Raw genomic sequence first — 17,543 nt, 5'->3', positions numbered from 1 at the left:
CAGGTAAGTACTGAGAAGAATGAACTGGGAATGCTTTTGCAGGAGTTTTACAAGAAAAGTTATATGGTCTTCCATTTCCAATAATGATGTCTAGATTATTCAGATCCTTCTTCCTGTTGAAAATAACCAAAAATAAGTTTACATTTTTAATGCCTTAAGAGCATCAAAGAACTAATATAAGAAAGTAAAGCACCACCAGGCCAAAAGTTTAGGGTAAGTGGTGACCCAAAGAGGTGAATAGAGCACCAAAGCCACCCTTTTCTATAGGTCATTTGCTAAACAGAAAAACTGGGCTTCGGTTTTGGTGTACTTGCTGGGTAAGGAGGTTGGATAGCAAGATCCAGGGCTCTGTGGAGAGCATAATAGGAGACCCACCCCACATTAATCGACCATAGAGGGCTACACCTTTAGGGAAAATATGACCCAGACAAGTTAGATTTTCTGTGACACGGACAGGCAGCTGAGACCACCTTGACGAGAATGACAGCTGAAAACCCTGTGCCATAGCACTCCCAGCCTTTCTTGAAGGGAATCAGCAAAGTATATTTACATGTACATCATACCAGCTAATCATAATCCAGAAGACTCAGGGGGGTTGCTAAAGGAAAAATATGTGTCCTCAGAAATTATTACAGTCTAATTCTTTGGTGGATTTGCAGTCTAGGTTCACAGTGGTGAGTGGTCCAGGTAACCTCAAGCAGTGAACTGATGTAAGGTAGTGCTGGAATGATAGAGGCGCTACTCAGTGGTACCTGGCAGAAGCAAATGCAGATACTTTCTGGAAGAATCTATAAAGAACTTTTACAACACAATAAAAAGAAAAACAACTCAACTTAAAAAAAAATAGGCAAAGAACTAGAATAGTTATTTTCCCAAAGAGGATATACAGATGGCCAAGAAGCATATGAAAATATGTTCAAGTTTATTAGCCATTATGGAAATGCAAATCACAACCAGAATGAGATACTTTTTCACACCCACAATAGCCATTATTTAAAAAGCAGAAAATAGTGAGTGTTGGTGAGGATGTGGGAGATTGAAACTCTAATACATCATTGGTAGGGATGTAAAATGGTACAATTACCATACTGAAATTTCCTCAAAAAGTTAAACATATAATTACGATATGACCTGGCAATTCTAATTCTAGGTATTTAACAAAAAAAAAACTGAGAACAGGGACTCAAACAGTTACTTGTACAGCAGTAATCATAGTAATATTATTCATGATAGCCAAAAGGTAGAAGCAACCCAATTTCCATCAACAGATGAATGGATAAACAGAAGGTGGTATATACATGCAATGGAATATATTATTCAGTCTGAAAGAGAATGTAGTTCTGATATAGGCTACAACTGGATGAGTCCTGAAAACATCACATTAAGTAAAATAACCCAGACACAAAAGTACAAATATTATATGATTCCACTTATATGAAAAGCCTAAAATAAGTTAAATTCATAGAGAAAGAAGGTGGAAAACCAATTGCAAGGGGATGGAGGTGGGGCTCAGACATGAGAGGTTATTGCTTAATGGGTACAGAGTTTCTTTTTGGGGAAATGAAAAAGTTTTGGTAATGGGTGGTAGTGATGGTAGCACAAATTTGTGAATGTAATTAATATCACTGAACTGTACCCATGAAAGTTAAATGGGACATTTTGTGTTGTATATGTTGCCACAGTTTTTAAACTTTGCACAAATCATTTTTTCTAAAGATGAACTTTACAGTAGAAAAATGCACACAAAAAATCTGAATAGGCATTTCATGAGAAAGACTATCCAAATGGCCAATAAACATACAATAAATGTGCTCAACATTAATAACCGAGAAACTGCAAATTAAAATAGAATAATTTATTGTACACCCAACATGATGGCAAAAATTGTAAAAGTCTGAGAAGAGCGGTGTCTTCATGAACATGGAACAGAAGAAACTCTTATACACTGCTGTAGGAAGGATGAGTAATTGTTACACTTTGCCTAAGTGGTTATGATGGTTTGAAGCTGTATCTACCACAGAGATCAATGTTTTTAAATCTAAGGACGTGTGGTAGGGACCTTTTAATTAGGTTATTTCAGTTGAGGTGTGCCCCAAGTAGGTTTTAATCCTCTTATTGGAGCACTTTATAAAGAACATGAAATTCAGAGAAGCAAACAGAGAATTTGAGAGAGAAAAGCCAGAGAAGCTAAGAAATAAGAACACACATAGAAACTCCTAGAGGAAGCCACTGAAGCCAAAAGCTGGAAGCAGCAAAACCCAGAAGAGAAGGAAAAGACCAGCAGTTACCATGGGCCTTGCCATCTGACAGAGGAATCTCCAGATCACTTGTTGAAGCCTTGATTTGGACATTTTCACAGCCTCAGAACTTGTAATCTTCTAAGTTAATAAATCCGCACTGTAAAGCCAATGCATTTCTATCTAGTATATTGCATTTTGGCAACTTTAGCAAACTGAAACATTGGTACAACTACTTTGGCATCTTGTAAAGTTGATGATGCACATATCATATGACCCATCCATTCTACTCCTAGACCATATTCCACCTATATATATATATATATGCAGAATATCCATAGGAACATTGTTCAGAATAGCTAAAAACTAAAAGCAAATGAAATGTCCATTGATAATAAAAGTGAATAAAATTGGAATATATTCAAATACTAGAAAACTACACAATAATGAAAATGAATAAATGCAACTATACCCAACAAACATAGGAGGGTCTCACACATACAATGCTGAGCAAGGAAAGGAAGACAATAGAAGGTATATAAAGTATTGCAGTCATAAAAAGTTCAAGAAAGGGCAAAACTAATTTATGTAGATACTTTATGTGTATTTTGTTTTTATTATTAAGACATGCATATACACAAGTAGTAAAATTATAAGTAAAACTATTTTAGTCTTCTAGTTTTTGGCTCAGGAATGTAGAGAGCTGGAAAAAATATATACATACTACAATAAAAAAATTGGGAAACTGCAGGTCCATGACTTCTCTTAAACTTAACAGAGTGCTGAGGTCACAGGGCAAACAACTAACTGAATATTTGGAGAAAGACACTTACACAAAGAAATAAGACAGAAGCACTTGCTTGTCCAGGACAGCTAGACGTCAGTAAGGATTCAGTTAGAACAGCTGACAGATTGGTGGAGATTGAGGGCAAGCTGGTAGAAGAGCGTGAAGCCCCAAGGGACCACTGTAGAAGGGTTTTATTTCCTCTTGAAGATTATTTGTTCATGAATCCCACCAGACACTTCCAAGGAAGACTGAAGAGAATTCTGCCAGAGCTTCCCTTGTGCAGGCCTGGAAAAAGGAAATCATAGTCAGTGGAGGAGGTGCAAAGCCAAGGAAAGAATCATGAAAGTAGATCAATAGAATTACTAAAACAAACACAAAGATTAAAAAAAAAAGAAAGGAAAGTGTGGCGGGAAAAAAAACCCACAACAAAACAGAGCATCCAGGAACTACAGGACAATATCAAACAGTCTAATATACACACTATTGGAACTCCAAAATGAAAAGATATAGAGAATGGGGCAGAAGAAATATTTGGTAAAATAATGCTGAAGAATTTTCCCAAATTAATGATCTCCAACCACATATCCAAGAAGCTCAGAAAAGACAATGCAAGATTAAAAAACAAAATAAGCAGTCAACAATAACAATACTCCTATGTATATCATATTTGAATTGTTAAAAACAAAAGACAAAATCCTGAAGGGAGCCAGAGAAAAAAGACACGCTACTATCAAAGAAACAAAGATAAGAGTTACAAATGACTTCTTGACAGAAACCAAACATGGTAGAAGAAAATGAAGTGACATCTTTAAAGTGCCAAAAGAAAAAAAAAACTGTTATCCTAGAATTCTATATCCAGCAAAAATACCTTTCCAAAGTGAATAGGACGGCGAACAACAGTGGCTCAGTGGCAGAGTTCTTGCCTGCAATGCCAGAGATCCAGATTCAATTCCGGGTGCCTGCCCATGGGGAAAAAAAAAGTGAAGGAGAAATACTCTCTCAAATAAACAAAAACAGAGAATTCATGTATGCAGGCTTACAAAAAATATGAAAGGACGTTCTTCAGACAGAAAGAATATCATTCCAGATGGAAACACAGATCTACACAAAGAAATTTTAAGAGCACTGAAAATGAAAAATAAAATTTATTTTTCCTATTTTTTAACTTTTATTTTCTTTAAAAGAGAACTGTCTAAAACAAAATGGTAGCAATGTATTCTATGTTTATAATTTAAATAAAATAAAATGTATGACGGCAATAGCACAAAGGATGAGAGAGGAAAATTGGGAATGTACTATTGTAACGTCTTTACATATGTGTAGCCATATAATATTATTTGATGGTAAGTTCTGACTAGTTAAATGTATATACTGTAAACTCTATGGCAACACTAAAGTTTTTTAAAAGAGGTATTAATAGTAAGTTAACTGTGGAGTTAAAATTAATTCATAAAAATGTTCAAGAAAAGGCAGTAAAGGAGGGCAAAAGAAACAAAGAACAGATGGAAACAAAAAAGAGCAAGATGGTATGTTTAAACAATGAATAATCATATTAAGTGCGAGTGTTCTGAATATTCTAATTAAGAAAATATTGTCAGATTGGATAAAAAGGTAACACCCCTATGTGATGATACTGTGAGCCACTGATTGTATGCTTTGGATGGATTGTATGGTGTGTGAATATATCATAATAAAACTGTATTTAAAAAGAAAAAAGGCGAACACAACTATATGCTACCTACAAGAATATGATGTTATAAACATAGGGATGGTGTTGTGATAGGGGTGTGCACATTTGGGACTTCTGGGGTAGTTTGTTTGGGTGAGTTGTTTTATTCAGGTATTTTCTTCTTACTATTTGTTAAACCATGTATATATTATGTGCTTTTTCTATGTGTTTATTTCACATTGATAGAAAAAAGAAAGCTCTCTGGCAATCATAATTCTACTAAGATGGGAAAGGAGCTTTGTTTATTTCTTCCATTTGGACACTGCAGACTTTGTATTGAATGAGGGTGTACCTTGTTTTCATCAAATAAGCTTTCTTAATGTTTTAGCAGCTTTGGAATCCATCCTGTTATGTATGAGTTCTGGAGGCCTAGAAGACAAAGTGAAGGGCAAAGTTCTTTGGTTGGCACACACAGGTACAAATGGTAGACTCTCACTGCTGAAAGGACCTTAGAGACCACTTGCCCTTGCTCTTTCTAGAGTGGCCCCTGGACCAGGAGCATCTGTATCACCCAAGAACTTGTTAGAAATGCAGAATCCAGGGCTCCACACAGACATACTCAATCAGAATCTTCCTTCTTAGCAAATCCCCAGATACTTCATAAGCTTGTAGAAGTTTGAGGAACACTGATGTAGCCAGTCTGTCTGCTCACAGTGCTCGAATCTCTCCTGTGGTATTGCTCATATCCAAATCCGGGACCCTGCCATGGTAGTTGCAGATGTACACTATCTTGGATTCTTGAAATGAAAAGCTTGGTCAACTTTTATTCATATCAGACACTTTGGTATTACTTAGGATACATATCCCCATACATACCCAAGAATTTTTCCCAAACAGTTCCTGGCGACTTTCCTTTATTTCATGAAGTAAGCATATATTGAGCGTCTGCTATATGTTAGGCCCTACACCAGGTGATGGAGAAGTTGAGATCAAAGACATAGTCCCTGGCCCCAGAGATCACACATACTGGGGACAGCAATAAGTAAACATATACACAAGACAATGCAGGATACCCTGGAGGCACATGGATTGTGCATCTAACTCAAACAAGGAAAGTGGGGATGCTTCTAGGTAGGGGGATATCTGTGCTGATCTTTGAAGTAAGAGTGAACCAAGCAAAGAAGCTGGGGAGAAGTGGGAAAGATGTTCCAGGAAGCATGTGCAAAGCTTGAAGAGCTGCTTTAGATCACCAAGTTCCTGACTTCTTGATGCCAGTGAAAGTACTATATAGTCTTCTGGCAATAATAAAAATATTTTATCCACAGGAGAAATTAACTATTCTAGACTTCTCCTTTCCTTTGCTTGGTACTTGTTCCTTAATGCCCCAGACACAAATATCCCAATTTCGTTGTTGGCCTGGCCCCAGGCTCTTTGGATAGCAGTGGTAACTCTTCTTCAGTATGGTAAGCTTAGTAAGTGTTTTCCTTCCTTCATAACAGGTGTAGGCATTCAGTGGAGGAATATAGGCAGTATAAATGGAGACTTTAACTTCACTCAGGTGCTGCTCATGCTACTACTTGACTCTTTCTTATATGGTTTAGTGGCCTGGTATGTGGAGTCCATCTCCCCGGGGGAGTATGGTGTGTCCAAGCCCTGGTACTTCTTTGTCATGGTGAGTTCTGCTGTTGCTGTTTTTTAGATCAGACTTAGACTTTTTATGGTTTGTCATCAGTATTCCTCAAATGCCAGGAAATCTCTAACCAGGGTTCACCCAAACCCAATATCTTGTGGTTGCCAATGGGGTATAATTCACTGTAAGTCTGTTTCTGACTCTTGCCAGGTACTGTGCAAGGGGAGGCATCAGCCCCATACAGAGTCCCTCCAAAACTGCCCATGGATGTCACATAAATGATCTAGAGCCCTCAGGACTCCACCATCTCTCTCACCATTTAGCCGTACCTTTAGAATGGCCCTGAAACCTCTATGACCCCAGGGTGCTGGCAGGGGCAAGGTTCCATTCACAACCCAGTGAGGTTCTCTTTTCTCCTCTGATGACTGTTTCCTTACAAAGTCAAGGTCATCATGCCTGACTTGGTCCTCATACTGTAGCCTCTGACGGGCCTGTCCTCTGAACATGACCTTTCCTGTCCGCATTGTACAGGTGTTCAAGATCTCTGCAGAGGACGCCACACTCACCTTTTCTGGGTCCCTTCTTAGAGTGTGCAGAAAGGGGTCAGCTGTTCACTTCAAAGTTTCTCCAGGCCTTAGCCCCTGGGGAATCTGACTGCCCACATGTGACTTCCCTAGCACACCAGGAACATGGCTATGGGGCACACTTGTATCTCCATCATCTGGGCCATGGTTTGGAAGTTGAGATGCAATTTATTAGAGTGAGTCCATTAGCAAGTTACTCAACTTCTCCAGGCACCATTAAATGTTTGATACAAGTAAACTGGAGGGTGGGGGTGGGGGTGGGGGTTTTACCAGAATATTTACATTCTAGAAAAAGAGAGTTCACACAAACATTTTAATGTATAAGTTTTCTTCCTCTCCAGCCCTCCTACTGGAATGGAGAACCTAGAAGAACTCTTTCCTACCCAATGCTGGATCCCGAAGAATCTCTGAAAAGCGAGTTCATTCAAGATGAGCCTAGTGATTTAATGAAAGGAATTGAAATTCAACATCTATACAAGGTATCACTTCACAAATCCCCATCCATGTTCTTGAGAAAGTCAAAGGAAGCTGTTGTTTTATTCTGACAATGGTTCCAAAAAACTGTTTATGATAGAGAATTTTAATTCCTCTATGTAATGTTATCATCAAAATTAGGAATATAACTTAAAATGTCACTTTTCCTATTATAAATGTTAAATGACTGGATATAGATCTAGAAGATCTCTCTTTTGAGAATGGTGTTCAAATGCAAGACATCCTTTTGAGGGGAGACACTGGAATTCAGCCCTTGATGGCAGACTTTTATCCAGCAGCATTTTTATACAGCCAAAGCACAGTGTCGAGAAGATTTCATCATTAGCTTCCAAATGTAAAAGTGGAGACATTTATGCTTTCACTGGTGTTTTCCAAGTTTTTATTATGTACAGCCCTTTGCTGACTAAGGACAAATGTCTTATGTCCATAATCTAAGGACCCCCATCATGGCACCTCTTGTAAGCTGTACGCCCTGGAGTGTACCATAGAGCATGATTGTTTTGTGTGAACATCTTCTGTTGTTAAGTTATGATGAACCTAGTGAAGTGGCTGAGTCCTCTGTCCCACTGATGTTGTGGCAGTGTACTGTTTGAGGTCCCAGCTCAACTCTTTGTGTTCCTTCTTCTGCTTATACGATCACATCCTAGCCCAGAGCATTCATGAAGTGGGGTGTAGTTCTACTTCTCCATTTTACTACTGTTGCAGTCAGGAATACTTGAGTCTTTACGCAATTTACTGTGGCTTAAATAAGTAGGAATTTTGTTTTTCTCTTTTCACATAACAGTCTACAGAGAGATGGTTGCTGGCATATTTCAGCTGCTTGACAAAACCATCCCAGACCGCAGCTCTTTCTGATTTTATTTATTTAGTTTTTCCTGGCCCATTCGTAGCATATTGGCTTCTATCTATGTGCTTATCATGTCACGATTGCAAGATGACTGCTGTAGCTCATCTATGGGGAAAGACAAGGAGCAAAGGTTTTCTTTTGGCGAGACTTTGTCTTTCCTCTCTTCCTCTCTTCTTCTTTTCTTCCTTTTACCTCCCTGCCCCTCTCCTTCCTTCCTTCCTTCCTTTCTCCCCTCCCTCCCTCCTTGAAACCCTTCAGTTAGATTACCTCTTATTTTTATCACCCAGAATTATGTCACATGGCCACCTTTACTCTAAGGAAGACTGAGAAGTCAGGGAGCAGGATTTTCATTCTTGATTCAGAACACTCAATATCAAATAGAAATGGGAGCAGGGGAAGTTTGCTAAATTCCCTTCGGCAACATCCTGTTACCAAACACAGTGAGATAAATTGTAGGAAGAAGTAACATATAACTTGTATGCAATTATAGTATCTGTACTCCAGATTCCAGGTCCAGTGAGAATGCCCCCATTGCATTTAGACAGGAAAAAAAAAAAGTCAAGGAAGTACATATTAAAATGTCATGCTCTCTCTGGGTTGGCATTATGGGTGATTTTTCTTTACTTCCTTTTACTCTTAAGTATGAATTACTTTCATAAGGGAAAATCTGGTATTTAAAATGTTCAAGACATTTGATCTAGAAAACAGGCTGCTATTTCTAAGGAACCCTCTCCAGATCAGCACATAGTGCCAGGAGAAGCAGGGCACCCTCTCTCATTGGGCTTACCATGGAATGTGAGCAAGACATGGCTCCAGAATCCCCAGTTGTGCTCCCAGCGATTTCTTCATCCTTGAGCTCCTATCCCTCTGTGGTTCTTTTTCCTTACTACCAGGTTCTAGGGACCATGACAAGACCTCTGTGAGGTCACTAGGGAGCAGTTTCCTCAGTATAGCTCCTGGCAGTTAACCTCTCAAAGCAGTGGTTCCTTTTTTAAATTTCCACTTGGTTTCCCACTGACAGACCTAAAAGGTAAGTGAATGGAGGTGCACAGCCTGTCATAAGGGTCTTTAGAAAGGCCACATGTGTATGCATTGCACTGTCACTTACCTTTTGGCTTTTCTGCAGGTGTTTCACATAGGGAGAAGTAAACACATAGCAGTCAAAAACCTGACGATGAATTTGTACAGGGGGCAGATCACTGTTCTTCTGGGACATAATGGAGCAGGGAAAACCACCACCTGCTCTGTGCTCACAGGTATGTGTGTGGTGCCTACCCTTCTGAGGACACCCTGAAAACCCATTGAACAGGATTAAATTTTTGGCTCCGACTCCCTTCATTAGATTTCATTGAAAGATTAATAGTAAGCATTTTTTTGTGAGTTTTTTCACTATCTGTGAAGTGTCCCATTATTCATTGTACCCTGTAAGAGGAGAAGGAAAATATTTGGTTCTTTCATTAAGTCTGAGCATGTTAATTTCACTAGCTCTGGGCATATGACAAACACTATTGAGAAGCTGTGCACACTGCTAAGCATGGTTCTTTTCAGATATAACCTGCCAGGTACAGTGAGGTGCCACTGAACTTTCATCAAACAGTCCACTCATTTTCTTTGGTGACCAAAGGCACTTTTAGAACGATGCTTAGTGAATTATTCTAAAATGCTTTGGGTTTAGAATAATTTTTTTTGTATGTTGTATGGCAGGGGTCACATTTCATTCTTTTTCATTGTGAGCATCCCATTATTGCAGCACCATTTGTTAAATTTTTTTGTTTATTTGTTTGTTCTTTGTTTGTTTGTTTGGGGGAAGTGCATAGGCTGGGAATTGAACCCCGGTCTCCCACATAGCAGGCAAGAATTCTACCACTGAAATACCCCTGCAACCCAGAAGAATAATTTTTATACCTAAATAATTCACATAACATCAGCTAAAATAATATTCTGTGAAATGTGAAAACTCATTCATTGGAGAAACATATATTTATTGAAGGCTTAATGTATAAAGATCTGTACAAACCCAGTGAGACATATTTCCAACCTTCAAGGAGCTCTGAAAGTCAACCAGTTTTTGTTCTGCACACAAAAAAATATCAAATACCTGGGAAGCTATTAGTCCCTCAAATCAGGTTGTCTAATCCTCCTTGTAGGTTGTTGAGGTACTTTCCAAGAGGACACTTGAAGAGTAGCAAAATATTGAAGCATTTTCTGAGGTGCCTTCAGCTGCTCCTCTGGCATCAGGACTTTAAAAACCAAATCTCAGCCCAGAAGATACACACTGGATGGGCTCTGGGTCAGGTCTTGGGGCTAAGCCCAGCCAGGCCCCTGGACTGGAGCAAAGTCGAGTTTCTAGGAATTGAGGTACAATCTCTGTAGAGGCATTGCTGCTCCTGGAAGCTGGTCATTTAGGTAGGCCTCTCCTCCTAAATAGGCCTGTAAGACCCTTACTGCCTTGAGGTAGTCCAGCCAGTTCCTAGGGCCAAATGGTCAAGGAGGCAGATCAGATTCTAGCATCAATAAAAGAGGTCAACCAACAAGCGCCCCACATACTCTTTCCCTGTTGCATTCCCTTTTGTTTTATTTCCCCCGAATAATCATGGATGCTTTATTATCCAAAGCCAAAATGAAAAATATAAAGACCTGAGCAGGGGTAATTTGACATTAAGTATCAAAAATCTTTAAAGTCTTGTCCACACTTTGACCTACAAAATTGGGACAGTAAACAAAGTTATATCACATATTTATACTTGTGAAAAATTGCAAGTAATTTAAATATCCATCAGTGGGGGCTGATCAAATAAACAGCATATTCATGAAAATGGAGTATTTTTAGCTTTAAAAAATATATAGATTTTGTTAATGTGAATAAATCCCTTTAATACATTGTTAGGTGAAAAATTCAGTTAAAAATCAGAGTTAATCTAATCTCATTTTTGTTAAAAAAATATGTGTGCCAGTCATTACATACATAAAAATATGTAAGACAAAATACTAACGGCAATTATCATTTAATAATGAGGCTATTGTATGACCTATTTTCTTAATTTTTTTTCTTTTTTTAACCTTGTTGTGTTATACATTTGTTGCATTTTTCAATGTGAAAAATACACTTTGAGTAGGAAAAAGAGAATAAAGACAGAGATAACATACAAATGGTCAAGCCTCAAAGTTTTAAACTGTCATACATTTGGCTGTAAGCACAATCATTTAGTCACTCATTGAACAGACATTTATTGGCATCAGAGATGAATAAGTCATGGACTTTGCCTTCAAGGATTTCAATTCGAAACCATGAGATTCTCAAAATACTTTTTTTTTAATGATATTTACCAGGTAGCCAAATTATTACTTAACACTTATGTAAATTGCTTAAAAGCACATGTATTTTTTATTCACTTAACCGGATTGAAACTTTCAGAAGCAAGAACGACAGCTATCTCTAATATTCTCCACGCATCTGCAGACCTTGTTATGGTATCGCTCCTTGGATGGTGCTGATTGACTGACTGTGACAAGTAGAATAGGAATAGGCTGTGTTAGAACAAGCATACAAACCAGAGGGTACCATTAAGCCTGTGCCCTGCGGTGTGTTCTGACTGAAGGTGACTTTAGAATATACCTTACATTTGGTTCTAGGTCTTCGTCCCCCTTCAAGTGGACAGGTATATATCAATGGGTACGAGATTTCTCAAGACATGGTGAAAATCCGGAAGAGCTTGGGTTGGTGCCCCCAACATGATATCCTGTTTGATAACTTGACAGTAGCAGAACATCTTTATTTCTATGCTCGGGTGAGTCCATGGATGCCCGCTATTTGTTTCCTGTGAGTCCATTCTTGAGGGTGGTGAGATAGCCTATAGCTCTCTGCCTCAAACTTGGAGGGTCTTGAAACTCTTCTGAACACCAGTCTCTACATGGTCATGGGAGTGGAAGGGGAGTGGAATTTATGTCAAGATTCCTGAGTTAAAAAGAGTTTCTAGAAACTATAAGATTTTATGTTTACTTAAAAAGTTTTTAATCAAGGTGTAATCTACAATAGATAAAGTCCACCATTTTAAAGTGCACAACACAGTAGTTTTTAATATATTCACAATGCGTAATTCTCAACACTCTCTAATTTCACACCATTTCATCACTTCAAAAAGAAACTCCATATCCATTAAGCAATCACTCCCCTTTCTTCCTGCCAACCAGGCCCTGGAAACCACTAATCTGTTTTCTGTCTCTATGGATTTGCCTTTTCTACGTATTTCATATAAATGGAATCATATAGTACATGGCCTTTTGTGTCTGGCTTCTTTCGCTCAGTATAATATCTTTCAGGGTCCATCGATGTTGTGGCATGTACTTTATTCTTTTCTGTGACTAAATAATATTCCATTGTATGGTTTTATTTTGTTTATCCATTTGTTACATTTGGGTTGATGGATATTTGGGTTGTTACAACCTTTTCACTATTCTAAATAGAGGTGTTATGAATGGTTGTGTACAAATTTTTGCATGAACAAATGTTTTAAGTTCTCTTGGGTATATACCTAGGAGCAGAATTTCCGGGTCATATGGTAGTTCTATGTTTAGCTTTTGAGGAACTGCCAAGCTGTTTTCTACAGTGGCTGTGTCATTTTACATTCTTACCAATATTTGAGGGTTCCAGTTTTTCCACATCCTTGCTATCACTTGTGTCCTTCATTCCTTCATTCCTTCCATCAGACTAATGTTGTTGAGCATCTTTTCGTATCCTTATTCCATGAACCTGTATGTCTATCCTTATGCCAACACCAGACTATACCTTTGTACTAAAATATGAGATCAATTTGACTGATCTCAAATTTGATTGATCCCAAATTTGAGTCCTCCAAATTTGTGCTTCTTTTATAAGATTATTTTGGCTGTTCTTTGTCCTTACATTTTCGTATGAATTTATAATCAGTTTGCCCATTTCTGCACAAAAGGCTATTAAATTTTGAGAGCGATTGCATTCAATCTGTAGATGCCATCTTAAAAATATTAAGTCTTCCAGTCTATGGAGACAGGATGCCTTTTCCATTGTTTTAGGTCTTCTTTAATTGCTTTCAAAAATGTTTTACAGTTTTCAGTGTAGATGTTTTGTACTTCTTTGGTTAAATTTATTCCTAAGTATACTAATGTAAGTAGAATTTTTTTCTTAATTTCATTTTTAGATTGTTCATTTCCCTTGTATGAGGTACAACTGGTTTTGTATGTTGATTTTGTATCCTACAACTTGCTAACCTTGGTTATTAGCTCTAATGGTTTTGTGTTTTTATGTGTGTATTCTTTAAGGCTTTCTATATATAAGCCTTATATATAAAAGAAAAATACTTCCTCCTTCCAAACTGGATGTGTCTTATTTATTTTTCTTGCCAAATTGCCTTGGCTATGGCAACATTGAATAAAAGTGGCAAGAGCAGGCATTCGTGTCTTGTTCTGGTCTCAGGGACAAAGCTTTCAGACTTTCACCATTAAGTTGATTTTAGATGTCTGTCTTACATAGATGCCTCTTATCACCTGAGGAAATTCCTTTTTATTTCTATTTTGTTGAATGTTTTTACCATGCAAAGGTCTTGGAGTTTGTCAGATGCTTTTTCTGCATCTATTGAGATGATCATGTGGTTTTTTACTTCATTTTATAAAATATGGTGGATTACATTGATTGAATTTCATATGTTGAGCCCACCTTGCATTCCTGATGTGTTAGTCAGAGTTCTGGAGAAAAACAGAACCAACAGGAGAGATCTATAAATATGAGATTTATAAAGGTGTCTCACATAGCCATGGGAATGGAAGAGTACAAAATCCATTGGACAGGCTATGAACCTGGCAGCTCTGATGAAGGGTCTGGATGAATTTCACAGGAGAGGCTTGCAGGCTAACGAAGCAGTGAAAGAGTCTCTTCTTCTTTAAAAGCGTGCAACTGATTGGATTATCTCATCGTGGGAGGCACATCTTAGTTGATTGCAGATGTGATCAGCCACAGATACAGTCAACGACTAATGATTTAATACACCAGCCTTCTGGTTTATCAACCAACCACAAATATTCTTGGAGTAATGTTTAGGCCATTGCTTGCCTAACAAGAGAGCTGGGCATAATATTTGACCAAGTTGACACCAGAACCTAACCATTACACCTGGAATAACTCACCCTTAGTTGTGGTGTATAACCCTATTAAAATGCTGCTGTATTTGCTTTTTAATGTCATATATTTATATGCAGAAGTAATGCATTCCTTTTCCCAAAAGTTATAAGTTTATAATGCATTTGTCTTCTGTGTATTTTAAGTATGTACAAGCAAAATGCTTGTTGGGTGGGGCCAGCCTCCATCCTGATCTCTCTGGTTCTCCTGCTGTTCTAGCTGAAAGGATTACCCCACCAGAAGTGCCCTGAAGAAGTCCAGCAGATGCTGCGTGTCCTCAACCTGGAGGACAAGCAGAACTCTAGGAGCAGGTTCCTGAGTGGGGGCATGAGGCGCAAGCTCTCCATTGGAATCGCCCTCATAGCAGGCTCCAAGGTAGGGGCAGCAGGGCCAGGCTTCTGCAAGCACAGGGCAGGGGAGGCCCTGCCCTGACCAGCAAACCCAGCGCCAGGGTGGCTTGGCTGGCCTTAGTTGCAGCCCAACCCCCTCAGCCCTGGATGCCGCAGGTTGGAAGTCTGGTGCAGGCAGCCCTGCGGTGTCCTCCTGGGACATGCGGCAGCTGGGAAGCCCCCTGACCCGAGCAGCCAGGCTGGGTGGGGGCGCGACTCTGCCACGCCTCCCGAGGCCTCTCCGTCATCCTCAGGTGTTGATGCTGGACGAGCCCACCTCTGGCATGGATGCTATCTCCAGGAGGGCCATCTGGGACCTTCTGCAGCAGCAGAAAGGTGACCGCACCATCCTGCTGACCACACACTTCATGGACGAGGCTGACCTGCTGGGGGACCGCATCGCCATCATGGCCAAGGGCGAGCTGCAGTGCTGCGGGTCCTCGCTGTTCCTCAAGAAGAAATACGGTGAGCAGGGCAGGGGGCAGGGGGTAGGGTAGGGTGGGCATCTGCCCTTTACTGCATTGCAGGGTCAATACCACCAGCCCCAAATGATCAAGAAAACTGTCCACTGTTGTGTTTCACGAGGATCCCTGGCATTAGGCATGGAGAGATTGTTTCTAAACTTCCTCTTAGGTAACACCTGGGTATGTGTACCACAGTTCCCAGGGAGAGTGGGTTTGAAGAAGGAATGAATAGAAAAGAATCTCACAGACTTAAGTCAAAGCCCAGTGTTTGACTTCCCATTCTGCCAATTTACAGTCCCTTCATCGAGTGGGCCAATTTAGTTTATAGTACTCTGAGCTGTTCAAGAAAGCACTATACAAGTGAAGATTATTTCTAGAAACGGACTGTGATCTTTAAAATAGTTTTAAATACTATTTACTTGTTTTCCCAGACCCCTTGTGCTCTTGGTTTTACTTCTGTGTCTCTGATTTTTTATATCACTCCTACCTCTAAATGTTGAAGTACATCAGGCATTTCTTTCTCTGTTCTCTCTCCTTATGATCCTAGTGATCTTATCCAGTTCTGTGGCTCTATACCTTCTCTGAACATAGATATCTGTATCTCTACCATAGACCTCTTTGTGAACTCTAAATTTATATAGCCAACTGCCCATTCCATAACTCCACTTTGACATTGAATTGGCATCTCAGACTTATCTAAAGCCAGAGCAAGCTGAGCTCCAGCTCTCTACCCAACCTTTCTCCTCTAGCAGACTTCCTCTTCTCAGAATTTGCAACTCCATTCTTCCAGGAGGAGCTTAGCCAAAACCTTTGCAGCCTTCCTAATCTCATTTCTCTCACAGCTCATATCTGATCCATTTATAAACCCTGTTGGCCTTATCTTCAAGATCTGTCCAGATATGTCCATTTCTCACCACCTCTAACTGCTTGCTAGTACCTAGTCACTGTCTCCTCCCACCTGGATTATTACAATCACTTTCTAATCTACCTCCCTGCTCCTGCTTGTGCATTTCCTCACTCTGCTCTCAGCCTTGCCAGAATTCGTGTGTTACAATGTAAGTGGATGCCACTCTTCTGTTTGGCACCCTCCAGTGAGCTCCCCTCCCACTCAGAGTAAAAGCATAAGTCTTAGCATAGTCTATAAGGCCTTCTTGTCGTGGCCGGTCACCCCGACCTCTTTTCCTAGTGTTCTTCCTCTTCCACCCTCAGCCCCTGCAGCACAGGCCTCCTGGTGGTCTGGCCTGCCGGGCCCACTCGTGTGCATTTGCTGAGCATGCTCTTCCCCAGGTCTCCACTCAGCTCTTTTCAGACCCTTAAGAAGAGATGGCATTCTTATCCAGGCCTTCCCTCACCATCCTGTTAACAGTGCACTCCCAGTGCTCCCTAACTGGCTCCTGCCTAGTATCCCGTAAATAGTTCTGTCTTACCTTGTTATGTTCTCAGTACTGTGATGTGACAGTCCCTCTTACATCATAGCAACTCAAGAAATGTTTGCTGAATGAATAAATTTCCAGCATCAGAGTAAAGTTGTTACTAATATTTAGAATGCCGCGAGATATGTTTGCTCAAAAGCATAGTTTAATTATACAATATCTTTGTTCTTAACCTCAATATCCAAGACCTCTCCCTAATAAGTTTTTACTTCCTCGGATTAGTTATCACTTAAAGGGATGGTTGCCCTTAATGCAGCCTTTTTGTATTTTGCCAATATCATCAAATTTTCCAGTATCAACTCCCAATTATGGAGCAGAAGACAAGACTCAAGAATAGCATCAAGAGGCCTCAGAGGGGAGTTAATGGTGGTTTAAATTTGACCCCATGGGGCTCTTTGTTTTCCATGGAGCTGTTCCAATCTAAGCTATCAAAAGTTAAATGTAGCCCAAGAAGAAAAGTGTAAAGAGTAAAACTGTTTCATGGTCTTTAAATGGTGTTTCAGGTGCAGGATATTATATGACTTTAGTGAAAGAATCCCATTGTAACATAGAGAAGATTTCTCATCTGATTTATGATCACATACCAGATGCAGTTTTAGAGGATGACACTGGAGAAGAAGTAACATTTGTACTTCCTAAAGAGAACGTGCACAGGTATGGACCCAGGAGGCCTGGAATAATTGTTTGCATGTATTGAGTGTTCCCACCTGTGTCATGGGTGCTCTGTGATGTCAGAGTCCAGGCCCAGTACGCCTTTGGCACTGCCACTTCCTGTAAGATACCACACCACAATCAGAGTGAGCTTTCAAATTCAGCCTTCTGATTATGTTGCCTCCCTCCTTGAAAGCCATTTCTGG

General features: G+C 39.7%; 1 protein-coding gene and 1 long non-coding RNA gene across 20 annotated transcripts in view; one reads left to right on the top strand and one right to left on the bottom strand.

Annotated features, from left to right (window-relative positions):
• The window catches only part of LOC143667661 (ATP-binding cassette sub-family A member 17-like), a 234,298-nt gene that overhangs the window by 106,459 nt on the left and 110,296 nt on the right, over window positions 1-17,543 (top strand). For 14 of the 19 annotated variants that reach the window (XM_077142129.1, XM_077142118.1, XM_077142123.1 and 11 more), the window contains 8 exons: window positions 5,085-5,168; window positions 6,193-6,365; window positions 7,249-7,386; window positions 9,376-9,505; window positions 11,883-12,037; window positions 14,620-14,775; window positions 15,044-15,254; window positions 17,190-17,340. In XM_077142129.1, the coding sequence (XP_076998244.1) occupies window positions 5,085-5,168; window positions 6,193-6,365; window positions 7,249-7,386; window positions 9,376-9,505; window positions 11,883-12,037; window positions 14,620-14,775; window positions 15,044-15,254; window positions 17,190-17,340 (1,198 nt within the window). The remainder of the gene's footprint in view (window positions 1-5,084; window positions 5,169-6,192; window positions 6,366-7,248; window positions 7,387-9,375; window positions 9,506-11,882; window positions 12,038-14,619; window positions 14,776-15,043; window positions 15,255-17,189; window positions 17,341-17,543) is intronic. The other 5 variants (XM_077142127.1, XM_077142122.1, XM_077142124.1 and 2 more) reach the window with 4 other exon arrangements.
• LOC143667668 (uncharacterized) lies at window positions 7,768-9,260 on the bottom strand. Its single transcript, XR_013168137.1, has 2 exons — window positions 9,037-9,260; window positions 7,768-8,354 (listed from the first exon to the last, which is right to left on the bottom strand). It is a non-coding gene; the product is annotated as an uncharacterized LOC143667668 (long non-coding RNA).

The sequence above is a fragment of the Tamandua tetradactyla genome, chromosome 23, assembly GCF_023851605.1.
Source record: "Tamandua tetradactyla isolate mTamTet1 chromosome 23, mTamTet1.pri, whole genome shotgun sequence".
NCBI lineage: Eukaryota > Metazoa > Chordata > Mammalia > Pilosa > Myrmecophagidae > Tamandua > Tamandua tetradactyla.
This window is presented reverse-complemented; position numbering and strand designations above follow the sequence as displayed.